The sequence below is a fragment of the Bos taurus genome, chromosome 24 (assembly GCF_002263795.3).
Source record: "Bos taurus isolate L1 Dominette 01449 registration number 42190680 breed Hereford chromosome 24, ARS-UCD2.0, whole genome shotgun sequence".
Taxonomy (NCBI): domain Eukaryota; kingdom Metazoa; phylum Chordata; class Mammalia; order Artiodactyla; family Bovidae; genus Bos; species Bos taurus.
Window position 1 is genome coordinate 21,421,027 of NC_037351.1, and position 19,907 is coordinate 21,440,933.

At 40.1% G+C, this 19,907-nt stretch overlaps 1 protein-coding gene across 10 annotated transcripts in view; it reads right to left on the minus strand.

Annotated features, from left to right (window-relative positions):
* GALNT1 (polypeptide N-acetylgalactosaminyltransferase 1) overlaps positions 1-19,907 on the minus strand; it is a 123,287-nt gene that overhangs the window by 46,317 nt on the left and 57,063 nt on the right. For all 10 annotated transcript variants that reach the window (XM_059880752.1, XM_059880753.1, XM_059880759.1 and 7 more), the window contains 1 exon segment: positions 11,024-11,198. In XM_059880752.1, the coding sequence (XP_059736735.1) occupies positions 11,024-11,198 (175 nt within the window).

Here is a 19,907-nt window from a genome sequence, read left to right on the forward strand (position 1 = left end):
ATTGGGATCTCCAATCCAGACCCTTCTACCCTCTCACTCGCTGTTACCCTCTTCATGTTCTCCCTTTATTATACTCATCACCTTGTATCTCTCCCTAGTCTATCTCACTAGCTTGGCATTATCCCAATCCTCGCCAAATCCAACTTTCTGCTGATTTTGCACTGGGGCTGCTGAATTAATACAGAAAACATATGAGCATGGTGACTGGTCTCATTTTCAGTTTACAAACACAAACCTCAAGTAGGCTCCTGGCACGAGCTAGTATTCCCATTGCCGTTCCCAGTTAACCCTTTCAAACTGCTCATCTCCACAGAGTCCCAATACGTTTCCCACCCTCCTCACACACAGGTGTAACCCGTTTCTCATTTCACTAAAAATGCCATCAGATGAGGATTTCCATACCTTCATCAACACACTGACCATCCTGTAGGTTTCTGTGATCATAAACATTGAGCCTCTTCCCTGTTATACCGGGAAAGTCTGAATTATCCCTGTTCCTGTCTGAAACCAATTACATTCCTTCTCATCTACTCAAATTCAGTGCTCTTGCCATAACTCTCCCAAACTTCCGTCAATGGGATCATTTCTATCAATATAGAAACATGTTGTACTATTTGCCCTTGATTGCATGATCCCCCCAACTTACTGCCCCAATTCTTTTTTTCCAACTACTACATCTCAAAAGGGCTGCTGTACTTGCTGTCTCCACTGCTTCCCCTCCCACTGAGCTTCTCCCACTCTTTTCTTATGTTGATTTTACGTGAAGCATAACAGAGTGTAAAAAAAACCCAACATAAATTTAGAGCGAATGAGTTATCACACAGCAAATGCTCATGACTCAGATGAAGAAATAGGAACACAGTGGGCACCTCCCAAGTCCCTCTTGCTCCTGATTACTTTTCTTTCCTCTCAAAAGCACTTTTTAGTTTCTCAGAATATATCTTCCAGATACAGTAAATGCCTCTAGGTAAAGGCAGCCTCCAAACTCTAAGCTCACTTCTCTGGGTTCCATCTTCTCTCAGATTTTGGCTCTGAAATTCTCCACTACCTTCTCATCTCTGCCTTCTAACCTCGGGACATTTTCAAGCAGGTGCTTTTTATGTATTTTTTCCCAACTCTCTATATATTCAACTGGAGAGCTGGTCCAGACCACCAGCCACTACAGAATGAAAGTCTCCCCATTCTTTTAAATCATGATTTCATTCCTATTACTTCAAAGGAACAATTCTGTTCCTCCACACACTGAAATCCACTGGTCAATTTAGACGTCTCACCTTACTTCACCTCTCAGCAGATTTAACATAGTTGGCCAGCTCCTCCTTGAGACGTTATTTCACCTCTCCTCAGCCTCTTGCTAGATCTTCCTTCTTTTCTTATCTTTGACAGCTGGAACCCTAACCTCTTTTTCACCTCATCCACTCCTGGTGGACAATGGCTGGATATCTTAACCAGCACTGTGTCTTTAAATTCTCTTGTTCCTTTAGTGACTCCAGCTGCAACCTCTCCCCTGAATGCCAGGATTTTATAAATATGTGCTAACAATTCTTGATTTCTATTCCCATATTTCTATTCTCCTCTTCTTTCCATCTTGGCAAGAAATTATCACTATATGAAAACTATCACTATAATTCAGATAGCTCATCAGGTCTGTTTTTTTTTCTTTTGCTCCACACCCAATCTGTCAGCATTGATAGCTTCCGTCTTAAATACACAATCAGAATTTGAAAAGTTCTTCACCTTGACCATGCCTCTATTAATCTTACTCATGACACTCCTATACTCTGCATGAAAATCTCATCCACTGCAGCTGGAAAACATAAACTGGTGAAACCACAGTGGGAGCAATTTTTTAAAAAACCCTATGAAATTTAAAGCGGATTCCTCTCAGCACAATTATTTCTTATCTCTGTGAAACTGACCATAATCCATGGTAACAAATACATTTTACAGTAATCCAGAACATATATTCTGAAACAATGATTAATGAAAAATAAACTTATTACATTAAACATATTCTGATATCTTCTATTTCACTAATTAAAATGCTAACAGGTACTCACATTGTGTACGAAATACCATTAAAAAAAAAAAACCAAAACTTAAGGCCTAAGGTTTTCTAAATTGATCTCATATCCATTAATAGCTGAAGGGTCATGACCTGCAATTTAGGTTTTTTTTATTTGTTTTAATTTGCTTTATTTTTCGGCTGTACCACACAGTATGTGGGATCACAGCTCCCCACCCAGGGATCGAATTTGCACCCCCTACATTGGAAGCTCCGAGTCTTAATCACTGGACCACCAGAGAAGTCCCACAACCTATATTCAGAAAGCACTGTTCCAGAGAAAACTTTTACATCTGTACAAGAGATGTAATAACATGTTGGCTTGAAAAGGGTACTTACAAATGCTTTGTAACTTTAAAATATATACCCTTAAGTAAAAGCACAATCAGTAAACTGTGATGCATATCCACACAATGGACTTCTACAAAGCAGTTAAAATGAATAACCTAGAACTCCACGTAATGACATGGCCAAATTTCAAAATCAATGCTTAAACAAAAACAATTTTAAAGTTGTAGAAGAATATGTACATATGCTGTACTAGCATTTGTTAAAACTATGAAACTATACTATATATTATTTAGGTAGGTAGACAGAAAGACATGCAGCAATGATAAATGCAAAAAATGAGACCTATAGTTAGGGAAGAATGGAATATAACTGGGGAGGGATACACAAATGGTTTCAACTGTAGCAGTAAAGTTTTACTGCTAAAAACAAAATACGAAGAGAATATGGCAACTTATTGAGATTCAATAAAGTTAGGGGTTGGTACAAAGCTTTGTTATCTCCTACAGCTTTCTGAATGTTTAGACCATTTCATTTAAAAAGATTAATAGTTAAGAGATCACCAGTAAAAATGGAAAATGCAAAAGAAACTTTAAGTATTTTAAAACATATTTTTAAAACTATATCATGTATGTCTTAGGGCAACAGATCAAAAATCAGGGAACTCACTAGACTTGTAAAACAAAAAAATTTACATTTCATGAGGCAGGTAGAAAACCACACTCTACGAGGATACAGATACAAAGAGTAAGATTTGGGACTTCACTGGTAGCCCAGTGGTTAAGAATATGCCTCCCAAAGTAGGGGAAGCAGGTTCAGTCCCTGCTTAGGGAACTAAGATCCCACGTGCTCTAGAGCCCACGCACCCCAACCAGAGAAGCCCACTCACTGGAATGAAGGCAGCGCAGCCAAAACAACAACAGAGTAATGATTATGTTACAATACTGTTTACAAAATTTTACTTAACTGAAACAAAATACACATCAGCCTTGGAACTACAATTTACAGAATTATAACAAAGTGAGTGCAAACACCTGAAAGAATACAAAACTGTGGGTCTTAAAAACTGTAAGCAGAGCAATTTTCAGAAGTTCATCAAAATCATCTAAAAGAACCTTATCTGAAATGAGAAAACAAAATTCTGTAGATTTGGATCTGTTTCCAGAATTTTATCTAATATTAGAAGGAATAGTTAACAAAATGAGGGAAAAAAATAACTTTCAGTAATTAGGTCGAGAAAAAGGGAATAAGAAGTCAGAAGACCTGGATTTGAGCCTGATTCAATTGTCCTGGGCTATAGCAATCTCTCTGAGGCACTTACCAGCAGCCTGCCGCATGGGACTGATAATTTTTTAAACCAAATTAAAATTACTTTAAAAACTAGAAAGATGAAAAGGCTATTGTTATACTAAACATCTCACAAATATTTCCATGAATAAAAAAAGTAAATTGCAGGGTTTTATGTCTATTTTTAAGAAGTCAGAAAACAATGGCAAGCAGTTAGTAATTAAAAATTTAACAAATAAAAGAAATTCAAAATAGCTGAAAGACAGCCTAAGAGTTCTCCCTGGAAGTAGAACAGAAAGATGAGAAAAGATAAAAATAAAAGGGACTAAGAGAATCAATGCAAGTAGTCCAAAGCCTGGCTAATAGGAGTTTCAATGAGAGAACACAGACTGATGGGACATATCATTTGCATGCTTAGTAGCTTCTGACTCTTTAAGACCCTTTGGACTACAGCCCTCCAGGCTCTTCTGTTCATGGGATTCTCCAGGCAAGAATACTGGAGTGGGTTGCCAATTCCTACTCCAGGAGATCTTCCTGACCCAGGGACTGAACTGGCATCTCCCAAGTCTCCTGCATTGGCAGGAGGATTCTTTACCACTGAGCCACCTGGGAAGCCCAATGGCACAAATAATAGACCTGTCTAATAAGCCACAACTCACTTGACTTCAAGGATATTGGTACAAAACACCTTTAACTTACCAATCTACAGGGAAGAGAGGAACAATCAATGGTACCAGTGATGCAATTAGCAAAATGAAGGCTCAGGAAGGACATAAGACACTGAAAGTGAGCGAGTCACTCAATCATGTCCAACTCTTTGAGATCCTATGGACTATACAGTCCATGGAATTCTCTAAGCCAGAATACTGGAGTGGGTAGCCTATCCCTTCTCCAGGGGATCTTCCCAACCCAGGGATTGAACCCAGGTCTTCTGCATTACAGGCTGATTCTTTACCAGATGAGCCACAAGGGAAGCCCATAAGACACTTTACCTGGTCTTCAAATAATAAACCATGAGGGTAAAAAAGAAGAGGGAACCTGCAGACTGAGAAAGACTTGAAAGAGATACCTACCAGTTGCAATTCTGATATAAACACTATTAAAAAGGGAAATATATGACATAACTAGGAAATGTAAATACAAACTGGGTATTTCAGGTTACCAAGGAATCACTCACTATTAATATATTTTGAGGTATGAAAAATGGTACCATGATTTCCTTTTCCCCCTGATTCTATGAGTCCCATCTTTCAGAGATAAATACTGTAATATTTACAAATGGTATGTCTTTGTCTGGGGCTGGGGAATCTGCTGCTCATCTCACTTACCTGACTGATCCCCCAAATCCACAAACCGTGTGGGATTCTCCAAAGCGCCACTCCTCTCATGTCAGCTGGCTGACCCCAGAGTCAATGATCCAAGTGAAATAAAAGACCAAACTGGAACCACAGTGTATTTTATAACCTCCCCTTCATGGATCACAGCTTTTTTGTAGCAAAGGGGCTTGCATAACTCAGTGAAGCTATGAGCCATGCCTTGCAGGGCCACCCAAGACAGATGGGTCATAGTGAATACTTCTAACAACTTATGGACTCTGTGGGAGAGGGAGAGGGTGGGGAGATTTGGGAGAATAGCATTGAAACATGTATAATATCATGTATGAAACGAGTCGCCAGTCCAGGTTCGATGCACGGTACTGGATGCTTGGGGCTGGTGCACTGGGACGACCCAGAAGGGAGGGTAGGGGAGGGAGGAGGGAGGAGGGTTTAGGATGGGGAACGCAGGTATACCTGTGGCGGAGTCATTTCGATATTTGGCAAAACTAATACAATATTGTAAAGTTTAAAAAAAAAAAAAAAATGTGGTCCACTGGAGGAGGAAATGGCAACCCAATCCAAAATTCTTGCCACGAGAATTCCATGAACATTATGAAAAGGCAGAAAGATATGACACTGGAAGATGACACTCCATCACTTGTACTGTGTTCTGCTGGTCATACAGATCAACCCTGGCACAACATAGAAAGAGACATCCAGAGAGTAAATGCCAGGAGATGGAGATTGCTGCAGGACATCTTAGAAGATATAAATGAGGTTACACAATACAACTTTTAAGAATTACTGAAGGTGATGAATACATTAGGGCTCACATTATTATCTCTATTTTGTATATATTTGAAAATTTCCATAATAAAAAGCTTTTCAGAATGTTTTTAAACAAAGAATAAAAGCACACAGATGGAATAAGAAGGTTTAAGGGAAAAAAAGGCTCTTCAGCAGTAGTAGTGATTCTGTGCCACTTCCACCTGGAAGCAGCCTAGTCCCACAGAGACCCAGTGGTTGCCAGACTGTTTTAAGCAGCTGGACTAGCAATCCAGCACAAAGCAAGAGTTTTTCAAGTCTGAGAGTTCTCATTAAGCCCCAAATTTGGTGTACAAGCATAAGTATCACATCATTTAAACACTGATCTCCTTATCATAAAGTTGTTCACTCTGCAAAAACTAGTGCTTATAATACAATTAAAGACTATTCATTAATAAAAGTATCTTCAAGAACCACATAAAAGACTTTTAAAAAACATTTAATAAAATGTATTGATAGCAGTGATGTATTTAGGGGAATTATTAAAGTACAAAAATAACTCTCCTATAAACAGTAATAGTTAAAGTTCTTTTAAACATCACTGAATCTGAGACTTTCCTGAGAAACCTAGCTTGCTTCAATAACGATTAAATTATTCAGAAAGTACAGTTTGTGAAAATCTAAGTTTATAATGAAGCTTCTTTTGACTGATGTCCACCTAACCAGTTTGCTAGATGAACAGATACTCTCCAGCCCCTGAGTTTTTATAGGCACAGTATTCAATGGTTTCCTTATTCTGACTTTATTCAAACCTGTGCCATGTAATGATAAACCATGACTGCCTTCTATGAACCACTGTTTAGAAAAATTTTCCCTGGAGTATCTTTTCATGTGTTTGTTAGCCATCTGTATGTCTTCTCTGGAGAAATGTTTGTTTAGGTCTTTTTCCCACTTTTTGATTGGGTTGTTTTTCAAATGGTATTGACTTGTCTGAGCAGCTTGTGTATTTTGGAAATTAACCCTGTGTCAATTGTTTCATTTGCCATTATTTTCTCCCATTCTGAGGGTTGTCTTTTCACCTTGTTATAGTTTGCTCTGCTGTGCAAAAGCTTTTAAATTTAATTAGGTTCCACTAGTTTATTTTTGTTTTTATCCCCATTACTCTTATGAGTTGGGTCATACAGGATCCTGCTGTGATTTATATCACAGAGTGTTCTGTTTTCCTCTACGAGTTTTAGTTTCTGGTCTTACATTTAGGTCTTTAATCCATTTTATCTTTGTGTATGGTGTTAGGAAGTTCCCTACTTTCATTCTTTTACATATAGCTGTGCAGTTTTCCCAGCACCACTTACTGAAGAGGCAATCTTTGTCCCACTGTAATATTTTTGCCTCCTTTTGTCTAATATCCTTGACTCCTTGCCTCCAAAAATATGGTATCTGTAGGCATGTAGGTTTATCTCTGGGCTATCTTGTTCCATTGGTCTATATTTCTATTTTTGTGCCAGTACCCTACTGTCTTGATGACTGTAGCTTTGTGGTATAGTCTGAAGTCAGGAAGGTTGATTTCTCCAGCTCCATTCTTCTTTCTCAAGATTGCTTTGGCGATTTGGGGTCTTCTGTGTTTCATTATGAATTGTAAAATTTTTTGTTCCAGTTCTGTGAGAAATGCCTTTGATAGGGATCACACTGAATGTGTAGATTGCATTTGGTAGTATAGTCATTTTCACAATATCGACTCCATGGAGTTAATGAGTTTTTTTTTTTCTTGTGATGGTTTTCTATGTAATTATTACTAATTTTCCATTGCCTTCTCCAGTGGACCATGTTTTGTCAGAACTCTCCACCATGACCCAACTGTCTTGGGTGGCCCTGCACCGCATGGCTCATAGTTTCATTGAGTTACTCAAGGCTGTGATCCATGTGATCATTTTGGTTAGTTTTCTGTGACTGTGGTTTTCATTCTGGAGGCCATGGGATTGCATTCTTGCTTTTCCTGTCTGCTCTCTGATGGATGAGGATAAGAGGCTTGTGCAAGCTTCTTGATGGGAGGGACTGGCTGTTGGGAAAACATGTCTTGCTCTGGTGGGCAGGTTCATGCTCAGTAAATCTTCAATCCAATTTTCTGCTGATGGATGCGGCTGTGGTCCCTCCCTGTAGTTTGGCCTGAGGTGGACCAGTCCTGGAGTCTGCAGTGTCCATGACAGAGACAGAGGCTCTGTGATAGGGCTAATGGCAAAAGGACTTAAGTCAACAGGCCATGCCTCCCAGGACTGCTGCTGCCAGTACCCCTGACCAGAAGGCAGGCCACTGTTGGTTCATGCCTCTGCAGGAGACAAAACATGGTCCACTGGAGAAGAGAATGACAAACCACTTCAGTATTCTTGCCTTGAACCCCATCAACAGTAAGAAAAAAAGGTAAAAAGATATGAAACTGGAAGATGGGCACTGTCCCTGCAGGTCAGTAGGTATCCAATACTCTACTGGGGAAGAGCAGAGAAATAGCTCCAGAAAGAGTGAAGAGGCTGAGCCAAAGTGCAAATAATGCCCAGGTGTGGATGTATCTGGTGGTGAAAGTAAAGTCTGATGCTGTAAAGAACAATACTGCACAGGAACTTGGAATGTTAGGTCCTGAATCAAGGTAAATTGGATGTGCTCAAACAGGAGATGGCAAGAGTAAACACTGACATTTAAGAATCAGTGAATTAAAATGGATGGGAATGGGCAAATTTAATTCAGATGACCATTATATCTACTACTGTGGACAACAATCCCTTAGAAGAAATGGAGTAGCCCTCACAGTCAACAGCAGTTCAAAATGCAGTACTTGGGTGCAATCTCAAAAACAAAAGAATGATCTTGGTTCATTTGCAAGGTAAACCATTCAACATCACAGTAATCCAAGTCTATACCTCAACCACTAATGCCAAAAAAGCTGAAGTCGAACAGTTCTATGAACAACAAGACCTTCTAGAACTAACAGCAAAAAGAGATGTCCTTTTCATTATAGGGGACTGAATTGCAAAAGTAGGAAGTCAAGAGATACCTGGAGTAACAAGTTAGTCTGGAGTACAAATGAAGAAGGGCAAAGGCTAACAGAGTTGTGCCAAGAGAATTCACTGGTCATAGCAAACACCCTCTTCTGGCAACACTAGAGACGACTCTACACATGGACATCACCAGATGGTCAATACTGAAATCAGAATGACTATATTCTTTGCAGCCAATGATGGAGAAGCTCTATACAGTAAGCAAAAACAAGACCGGGAGCTGACTGCAACTCAGATCATGAGCTCCTTATTGCAAAATTCAGACTTCAATTGAAGAAAGTAGGGAAAACCACTAGGCCATTCAGGTATGACCTAAATCAAATCCCTTATGATTATACAGTGGAAGTGACAAATAGATGCAAGGGATTAGATCTGATAGACAAGAGTGCCTGAGGAACTATGGATGGAGGTTTGAAACACCGTACAAGAGGTGGTGACCAAAATCAACCCCCAGGAAAAAAGAAATGCAAGAAAGCCTCCTGTCTGAGGAGGTCTTTCAAACAACTGAGAAAAGGAGAGAAGTGAAAAGCAAAGGAAAAAGTTATGGATACACCCAACTGAATGCAGAGTTCCACAGAATAGCAAGGAGAAATAAGTCAGCCTTCTTAAGTGAACAACGCAAAGAAATAAAACAATAAAATAGGAAAGACTATACATCTCTTCAAGAAAATCAGAGATACCAAGAGAACATTTCATGCAAAAATGGGCAAAATAAAGAACAGGAATAGGGCCTAACAGAGGCAGAAAAGATTAAGAAGAGGTGGCAAGAATACACAGAAGAATGGTACAAAAGAGGACTTAATGTTCCGGATAATCACGATGGTGTGGAGACTCATCTACAGCCAGACATCCTGGAGTGTGAAGTCAAGTGGGCCTTAGGAAGTATTACTACGAACAAAGTTAGTGGAGGTAGTGGCATTTTAACTGAAGAGTCAGTCTTTGCTTCCTCCAAGCTGCTTAAAGTTCTGAACTACACTTTCCATGTTTGAGAGTTTTCTGTGATGTCTAGTATTTCTTGGTTATCTATTATTAAAAATGGAAGGCCAAAAAACTGACTGTAAGCTCTCAGTATGTGAGGCTTTCTGACTATGAGTCTCCTTCATTGGCGTGATCAGGCTGCTGTCATTAAATTGGAGAGTCTCTGATGTCAGTGTCTGCAGTTGTTTTCCTTTTCTCTAGGGCTAGTCCAATTCTGTTGAAAAAGATCCTCCAATCTCTTGCCTGGAGGGATAAAGTTCAGCTGCTAGCATTACTGTGAGCCACAGAAGGCTAAGGGGGTCTCAACAGCTAAAATGTTCACTTTATCCACCTTTCCCTGTACAGTTCCCTTGCTTTTAACAGCGCCTGTTGTCCTCTAGTCCAGATACCTTGTATCATATGGCACAGCTGGACATTAGGTGCCGGTAGGAGTGTAAGTTGGTACAACCATCTTAGAAAAATGTGCTAAACCTATGTAAGTGTACACCCTATTCCTTTCCCCAATATATACACCAAATAGAAATGAGAGCCTAGGTCTTCCTAAAACATTCACAGAAATATCACCTTAGCCTTTATTCATAATAGCGAAAAAGTGGAAACAACCCAAATATCTATCAGTGTGTAAGCTATGGTACATTCACGTAACAAACCACCACACTGCCATGGAAACAGTATGTTTCTGATTCACGCAACAACATGGATCTCAGAGACACCAGACTATAAGCAGTGTAGATTCATCTATAAAAAGCTCAAAGAAAGACAAAGCTAATCTATGTTTAGAGATCAAAACAATGCCTGCCCCTGGGGCTGGGAGTACTGACCAGAAAGGAACATAGGAGAACTTTTAGAGGTGATGAAAATGTTCTATAATTTGATTTGGACGATGATTAGACAAGATAACATGTATGTAGCAATTCACTAATTTGTATGCTTATGACTGCATACTTCACTGTTTTAAGATACACACAACTTAAAATGATCCTTTATAAAATTGACTATATAAATGCTTTGGTAATAATGAGGTTTAAAATCCCTACTAAATCCATCAAGATAAACAATTATCTTTCAAAGCCTAAAACACATGGTCCCAATGATCTCTAGAACTTGAGATATTATTTTATCAGCATTATTTCTTAAGTGGGGGGTGGTGGTAAGAAGTAACTCAGTGATGTAACATTCATTTCAAGAACAGTCAACACTGATGTGTGATTTACTGAGAATTCAGAACATACTTTTCATTCACATTAAATACCATCAGGACCACACTAGGTACTTACCCTTCTAATCTAACATCTGGTAGAGATCTGTTGAGTGCAATCATCTCACTTGCCATTAAATTGAACTGATTGATTTTAAACATCTCTTTCATCTTTTCTTGATCCTCTTTAGGAATGACGACTGGTTTCCCCATTTCTCCAGGACCTTCATGAGGCTTTTGTACTGGCTCTAGAACTAAGAATAAGGAGGAAATTTAACTAACATTAATTTTTATAGCAATTAATTCATGTTTCTGTTGAATAACATTTATGTTTAAACTATGCCCTCAACAACCAGAGCCACCTCTGAGCCCATCCTCTACCAATCTGGGACACAGCCTAGGGGCTGCCCTGTCCCCTGCTTCCACACTGTGCCCTAACTCCAGACCTTCTCACCATGCACCACTCACCTGAATCACTGCATGGCCTTGGCACTCCCATCTCGAATATTGTGGCCACAGTAACTTCTCTAAAGCACAGTCTTCACTGTGCTATTCCCATGGTCTCTGGGAGTCTAATCTCTTTAACAGGAAACTTAAGTTTCCAAACCTACCACCTGCTGGGCTCTTCGATTCCCAGCCCCACCCTCCCATCAAGCACCACCTGCTGCTCTCTCTGTGCCTCATGTCTACTTGTGCCAGTGCCTTTGCTCACACTGGCCACCTCCCTTGGCACCTCCCACCTCTACCTGTGAAACACCAAACCCACACTAGTCCAAGCCCCAGCTAGGACGGCTTCTCTCCTGCAGCTTTTCTGCATCTCTCTCGAGTGATGGCTTACTACTTTTGACCACATCATTTCATCCAAGGCTCTGTGTCTTTAATCAATTGTTGTTGTTTAGACGCTCAGTCATGTCTGACTCTTTGCGACCCCAAGGACTGTAGCCCGCCAGGCTCCTCTGTCCATGAGATTTCCCAGGCAAAAATACTGGAGTGGGTTGCCATTCCCTTCTCCAGGGGATTGTCCCGACCCGGGGATCAAAACTGCATCTCCTGCATTGGCAGGAAGATTCTCTATCACTGAGCCACCAGGAAAGTCCCTCTAATCAACAGCTCTCCCTAATTATGACTGCTAAACATGCCTGTGACACCCCACCTAGGTAGATTATGATTTCTTTTTTAGCTGGAGTTTTTTGTTTATTCATGTACCTTCTGTGGAGTTTAGCAGTGTTTAATAGGCATTTTATAACTATATGCTAAATTAATACATGAGTACAAGTATTATTCAAAATAAATCAAAATGAAACCCTAGAATTAACAATAGACATTATAATAAGCATTATGCAAGGTAGAACATCAAGAAATGTAATTCTAATCAGAAGTAATGTTGTTTCTTAACAGAGTTGTTCCTCAGTATCCACGAGGGCCTAGTTCCAAGACAACTGTCACCCCACCCTGTGGATACCAAAATCTGCAGATGTGCAAATCCTTTATGTAAAAATGTATGTGGTACAATCACCCCTCTGCATAATCCATAGATACGGAGGACTGGCTGTATCAGTAAAAAAAAAGAATATTTCTGACCAGCAAATCCCAAATCTTGTTCCTAGTTATGTACTTTTGAGATATTAAAAAGTGTTACAAGAAAAATGTGTTCTAGAATATATTAAATTTGAAAAAATTGTGTTAAACTTCCCACCTAAAAGGGATGGATAGAGAATGAGGTGAGGGTAAGAATGGGATGAAATTATCTGTTTATACATTACTTATTTTTTAAGCTGAAAGTGTTATTCTCCTGCAGTGTGTTTTTAAGGCATCCCCCCCAAAGTCTCTGGATGGAAATGTCTGAAGACATCACGGCAGTAGATGAACCAGGAGTTCTCTTCAGACAGGCTTTAGGCTTTGTCTGACCGAAAACAACTCTTGTCGGCAAAGCTTGCCTACAGGATGACTGTCCAGAGCAGGTACAAAGGAACCTATCCATACCAGAGCTGCAGAATATTACTCACTATGCCTTCAACATAAAACATAAACAGAACATAAAATCTGTTTTAAAGAACTATCAAGGAAAAAATGGTGTATAATAATTGTCCCCATTCTCAGAGCTTAGAAACTGCGATTTCAGGAAGGAAGTTAAAACATTAGGAAATAACTTGAAAAATCATAGGAAACTCCTGTAATACAATTTTAAAAAACAAATCCTATCTAATGTTTGCCAACTAAGCTCTTTAAATATAAGAATTTTTAAAAAATTCTCAGTGACAAAAATTTTTAATGACAAGTATAATGAAAACTGTAAGTACAGAAACACAATGCTCATATAAACTTTTAAAACTTAAAAAACCATAAATTATTAAACTCTCAGAGTCAATTTCTACTTACCTGTCTCTGAAAATAAAGAGCAATGAACAGATTTGGGGCTTGGGACACTCAGGGGTCAGTACAAAGCACTGGAGTTCTGGAAGTCACACTTACCTTTTGTGCATGGCACAGACAAAGAGTAGGTGGGAGACATCTAGTGGCCCTGGTTATAAATATCCTTCAGTTACCTGTGCCCTATTTTAGTATAAGATGATGCTTTAAAGAAAAGTTAAAATGGAAACATTCTCACACTGCTCGGTTTTTAAATTTTTAATTGAGTATTAAGTTATACAGAACACCATCTGTAATATAGTTTTGCCTGAGGCAAGGTGAGGTGGAGTAGATTCTGAATGTAATTAAGTCCCTGGACCCACTTATCAATTCACAGGAAATACTACTGGGGACTGAGGACATGATTTAAAACAAACATTAACGGAATGCAAATCCTGACTGTGGAAAACTGGAGAAAAGAAAACAGTTTCTTCTTCTTCAACAACAACCAACAAAGCAGGGTGGAGAGGACAAAAAGAAAGGGGTACCATGTAGCTATGCCACAAGACTAGCTTTGCACTGACAGCTGTTAAAGACATGATGGATATGTGGAAGCTGCTCAGTCATGTCTGACTCTTTGTGACTCCATGGATTATACAATCCATGGAATTCTCCAGGCCAGACTGCCTGAGTGGGTAGCCTTCCCTTTCTCCAGATGATGGGTATGCTGCTGCTGCCTACTGCTGCTAAGTCGCTTCAGTCGTGTCCGACTCTGTGCGACCCCATAGATGGCAGCCCACCAGGCTCCCCCATCCCTGGGATTCTCCAGGCAAGAACACTGAAGTGGGTTGCCATTTCCTTCTCCAATGCATGAAAGTGAAAAGTGAAAGTGAAGTCGCTCAGTCTTGCCCGACTCTTAGCGACCCCATGGACTGCAGCCTACCAGGCTCCTCCATCCATGGGATTTTCCAGGCAAGAGTACTGGAGTGGGGTGCCATTGCCTTCTCTGGATGATAGGTATACGGGAGATCAATTTTCTGTTTTCTCTAATTTTGTTTATGCTTCAAATTTTCTATGAGGATTGGGGGAGTATGAAGGAGCACTCAAGAAATTACAGTAAGAACTAGTAAGACTAGTAAGTATAAACTTGATTGCTTATAGCCTAAGAGACTGTATGACCAGAAAATTAAAATCCTGCCCCATCATAGTGAACTCCAGCCTGGAAGTCTTAAAGAATTGGGCAAAACTGTACAACATACAAAATCTTCCTGGCTATAATACTTTACAAATTTGATCAGCTGGTACTTATTAACAACCCGAATATCTAGTATAATACCCACATTACATACTTTACCCCACTGATACATGTGAGTTTTCAGAGCCACATTTAAAATGACCATTAATCAAAAGTCTTGTAACTACTACTTACAGAACCCACCACAATAACTGAATTTAGAAATTATAATATCCCAAAGAATTAAAGGGGGACCAGTAAAGTAACCCACTTCAGTATTCTTGCATCAAAATCCCATGGACGGAGGAGCCTGGTAGGCTGCAGTCCATGGGGTCACTCGCTAAGAGTTGGGCACGACTGAGCGACTTCACTTTCACTTTTCACTTTCATGCATTGGAGAAGGAAATGGCAACCCACTCCAGTATTCTTGCCTGGAGAATTCCAGGGACAGAGGAGCCTGTTGGGCTGCCGTCTATGGGGTCACACAGAGTTGGACACGACTGAAGTGACTTACAGCAGCAGTAAACTAATTTTCTTTGGCAAAGATGCCAGGATAAAATGAAATTAGTTAATGAATATTTTTATTACTAACACACTTGCAAAAAGCAACTAACAAAAAAGATAGTAAGTATTAACTTCCCTTGTTTTCTACTTACCAGTCTTTCATGTAAATTAAAAAAGAGATCAGTGAAACTTGTTTGAAAGCAATGGAAATGGGTTTGGATATTATCATTTTCCTGAACTGAAAAAAATACTTTCTTTGGCATAAAATTTCATTATGTAGATAATTTCTAAGAATAAAATCAGCTTTGACAAGGGGGTAACTAAGTGTTGTTCTGAAGTATTATGTGAAAACACAATACTAACATTTTATTGTATACTTCAGCTAAACTTCATCTACATGACAAGGTAGAAATTTTTCATTTCTTAGAAAATTTAATTATAAAAAAAAACTACAAGCTCACTCTGCTGCCAAATGAGATTTACATATACAAACCACATGACATACCTTAGCTTTAACACAGCTTACAAATTTCTACAATTTGTATTTTCTCATGGAAGTAGAATAAACCCTGGTGGTTCAGTCATAAACAATCTGTCTGCAGTGCAGGAGACCCAGATTCGACCCCTGGGTCAGGAAGATCACCTGGTGAAGGGAATGACTGCCCACTCCAGTATTCTTACCTGGAGAATTCCACAGACAGAGGAGTCTGGTAGGCTACAGTTCATGGGGTCACAAAAAGTCTGACATGACTGACTGACTAACACTTCCACTTTTTCAAAGTTACAGGATATCCATTTGGGAAGATAAAAAGCTAAAAGCATTTCTCCCAAACAATTTTCTTAGGCGATCATAATTTTTCCTGTTTTTATGCACTATATTTCACTTACTCCAAAGTATTTCCCCCATATTTTAATATCTCTGAAATTGGGACTTGGCTTACAATGATAATTGAAATGTTTCTGTTTTCTTAGTGTTATATAAAATAAGTATTATATAAACAAAGCAAATTACCTAATTTTTTAACATTAAAATATTATTGCATATAACAAAATTCATTGATAACTCTGCTACCTTAATACCTGTGTTTTAACCCTTATTCCAATTTTATATACATTTGTAATGTGTACAAATAAAACTCTAAATACACTAAAAGTCTGTTAATATTTCTGAAAGCCTTTACTAACAATATTCTTGGACAGCAAGGAGATCCAACCAGTCCATTCTAAAGGAGATCAGCCCTGGGATTTCTTTGGAAGGAATGATGCTAAAGCTGAAACTCCAGTACTTTGGCCACCTCATGCGAAGAGTTGACTCATTGGAAAAGACTCTGATGCTGGGAGGGATTGGGGGCAAGAGGAGAAGGGGACGACAGAGGATGAGATGGCTGGATGGCATCACTGACTCGATGGACACAAGTCTGGGTGAACTCCGGGAGTTGGTGATGGACAGGGAAGCCTGGCGTGCTGCGATTCATGGGGTCGCAAAGAGTCGGACACGACTCAGCAACTGAACTGAACTGAACCATCTAAAGTTTCTTCTATAAAATATGTTCTCAAAGTCTTCCTAATGTGACAACTGAAATAATTCTAGCCTAAGCACGTAAAAACTTGAATAATCAGTATTTTAGTAATCTGAAAATCAGGTACCGAGCTGGCATAAAGGATTAATTCCTACTTGAAAGTGTATCTGTAAAAATACTGAATGTTCTATGCAACATCCAAATCCATAAACTGAATGAGTTAATTCCAACAAGGCAGAGGAGTTGCAAAAATACTCCTAAGACATAACTTGTACTAATTTTATTTTTCCAAGGGCAATTTTATCTACTTCTCTAGCGAAAGAAGAATTTTCCTATTCTCACAGAGTCTGGTGTATAAAACACAAGTAAATATAAAACAATGAGAGAGTACTGCTCAAGAACATAAAATAAAACAGAATAAAATCAACCCTGTGTAATCACCAGACAGGCCTGCTGATACGTGATGTAGGTAAGTAGTGAGTACATGTAAGACCCTAGGATAATCTGATGAGCATTATCATAAGGATAATGAATCCATTCTGCTTAATTGCACACAACAGTATAAAGAGCAGAATTTGGTAAATTTTACCAAATTGGCACTGTAAAGCAGTTCAGAAAGGAGGTCCTTACGATACTGAGACAACTGCTCTAGAGTATCATATCTGCTCATTGTTTGTTTTAATTTGGTTTTTCAAATGCCACAGAGAATGAAGATCCTGGAGACCTTATGTGTTCTAACAGAAGAGACTTATTCTTCCAGGTCACTGACTGTACCTGCTAATTCCACTAAGAAGGTCTACATCCTTCATGCCATCGCCTGTCAACCCTCTCCCAACTACTTTAGTGAAAGATCTCTTCATCGGCACCACAATTTCTCAGCAGCCGTATATTGAGAGCAGTAACCTTAGGGTTCCTACACTACTTGGGACCTCCAAGTGCCCACTGCACTGAAACCCCCCATCAAAGCAGATTTTTCAAACTGTTCTTGCTTGGCAGCCATGGTTCCCCTTCCCTTAGTCATTTCCCCACTCTTTCCCTTCAATTCCTTGAAACAGTTTGAAAAATGGATGCTTTAGGGCCCCATCTAGAACCACTGGCCTCTCTAAGTCTCTCCCTTCAGCTATTAACTCCCCTCCTGGCATCGTACTGCTCAGCCTGCTCTCATCCTGCCGCTGCTGACCTCTTTCTCAGTCATCCACACCATCTTGCTATTTCCACATAGTAAATATCAAGTTTCCTCAACACAGAGGTCCCATCCACCAGACTTAAACCTGACTCTCCCACAAGGCCCACTAAGCTCACAACCCTCACTCACCTTCATTCTCCTTTTTTCAGGACACGCTGTTGTCTCTCATGGCTCCACACTGCGCTCTCAGACCGTATCTCCTTTACTCTGTACTTCTATACTTTGAATAAAAGCTACTCCTTTTCTCTGATGCTCATGTCACTAGTGGTTTTCAGAAGCATACTAACCTTAGAATCCTCTTCAAGGATAAATCTTTTCTTATGGTTTTGATACCCTACTGTCTCCTCTGCCGAGAGTTTGTTCTTTGAAGTATTACTTCATTCCTTTATATTTTAAACCTCTTCAAAATACATTAAAAAATACGTCTGTACACAGAAAACCAACCTTAGCTCCATTCCTTTCTTCTAACTATTGTACTCTGTGTGTCAAAGCTTCCTAAAAGGATAAGCTACACACCAGTAAATATCAAGTCCACTGGTACTGAAATGGCACTTTCTAGGATAACGAGAAACCCCATTAGGAAATGTATCACAACCACTTTTTCATCTCAGGTGAAATCACTGAACATCCATCCATCACGCCTGGATTTCCATGACCCTGCTCCCTCTGGCTTTTCCTGACTTCCAGGCTGCCCCTGACTTCCAGAAGCCTTCTCTCCCCTTGCTGACTCTCTGTGATCCTCTCCAACTCTGCCTGTCTCTGCTGCACACTCCGGAGCCCACAGTGCCGCCCACGTGCTCCACCCCAGCCACTCTCTGCTGCATAACGCGCCCCCCCGGCCCCAAGCCCCTCCACATGAAATGCTCCAAACACAACTCGTCCTTCTGCCTTCCCACTGAGCCGCTCTGCCTCTGGGGCCCCTCCTCATACCAATTTACCCAAAGACGGAGACCTGAGAGCCATGGGAGACTTTTCACTTGCCCTATTACCTACATTCAGTGACTCTCCCTACTATGTAAAGTCCACTATCTACAAACTTCCCATATATTTTAGTGTGGGCCCCAAGAACTTCTACAAACTTTCCCAGCAGTCTCACAACCAGTCTCACATGTCTCACTCTCTCCCACTACATCAGCCAAGTGACCACTCTCTTCTGAAAGTCGGGATCCCATCAGGTTACTTGTTTCCTTCTTTGAAATCCTTTGATGGCATGCCTCGCCTACAGGATAAAGTGCAAAACCCTTGGCATGTTATAAAATGCCTTCTGCGATGTGGTCTCTGCTGACCTCCCAGCCTCGTCTGTGCTCTCTCCTCACGCTTTCCTATCCATCGACTCTGTTCTCTCATGTGCTTATCTTATGCATGCTTTTCTCCTTTGCTTGGGATGTATTCCCTTCACCTGTCAAACCTAACAAACACCCATGCACCCTGATACTTTAGCCTGAGTGTTACTTCCCTGCAGCACCTTCTCAGAGGTCTCACGGTGTTCCTTCCTCCCACACACCTCTAGTGTGCTATCTACCGTATCACTGAAAGTTGCTCAGTTGTGTCCGACTCTTTGTGATCCCATGGACTATACAATCATGGAATTCTCCAGGCCAGAATACTGGAGTGGGTAGCCTTTCCCTCCTCTAGGGGATCTTTCCAACCCACAGATTGAACCAGGGTCTTCTGTACTGCAGGTGGATTCTTTACCAGCTGAGCCACTAGGGAAGCCCAAGAATACTGGAGTGGGTAGCCTATCTCTTCTCCAGTGGCTCTTCCCGACCCAGCAATCAAATGGAGGTCTTCTGCACTGCAGGTGGATTCTTTACCAAATGAACTATCAGGGAAGCTATCATATCACTACCTGTCTATTATTCTTCCTCTCCTACTGGATTGGGAGTTTCCCAACGGGAGAAACTATTTTGTACTGTTGAAATGTGTATCACTAGCACGTAGCACACTGCCCAGCACACAGCAGTTTACAAAACATTACAAAACACTGGTGAAGACCAAGTGTGTCTTCACCCACTACAGAGGTCCTGGTCTGTCTTATGATTGTGCTTTTGCATTTAAGATAGAATACCATGAGTTCCCACTATAAATGGCAATGGATTAGTGTGGAATGAGGGGAAAGTTAATCTGTTCCATTTGGGAATATTCTAGGTTTTTAATGGTGAATAGCAAT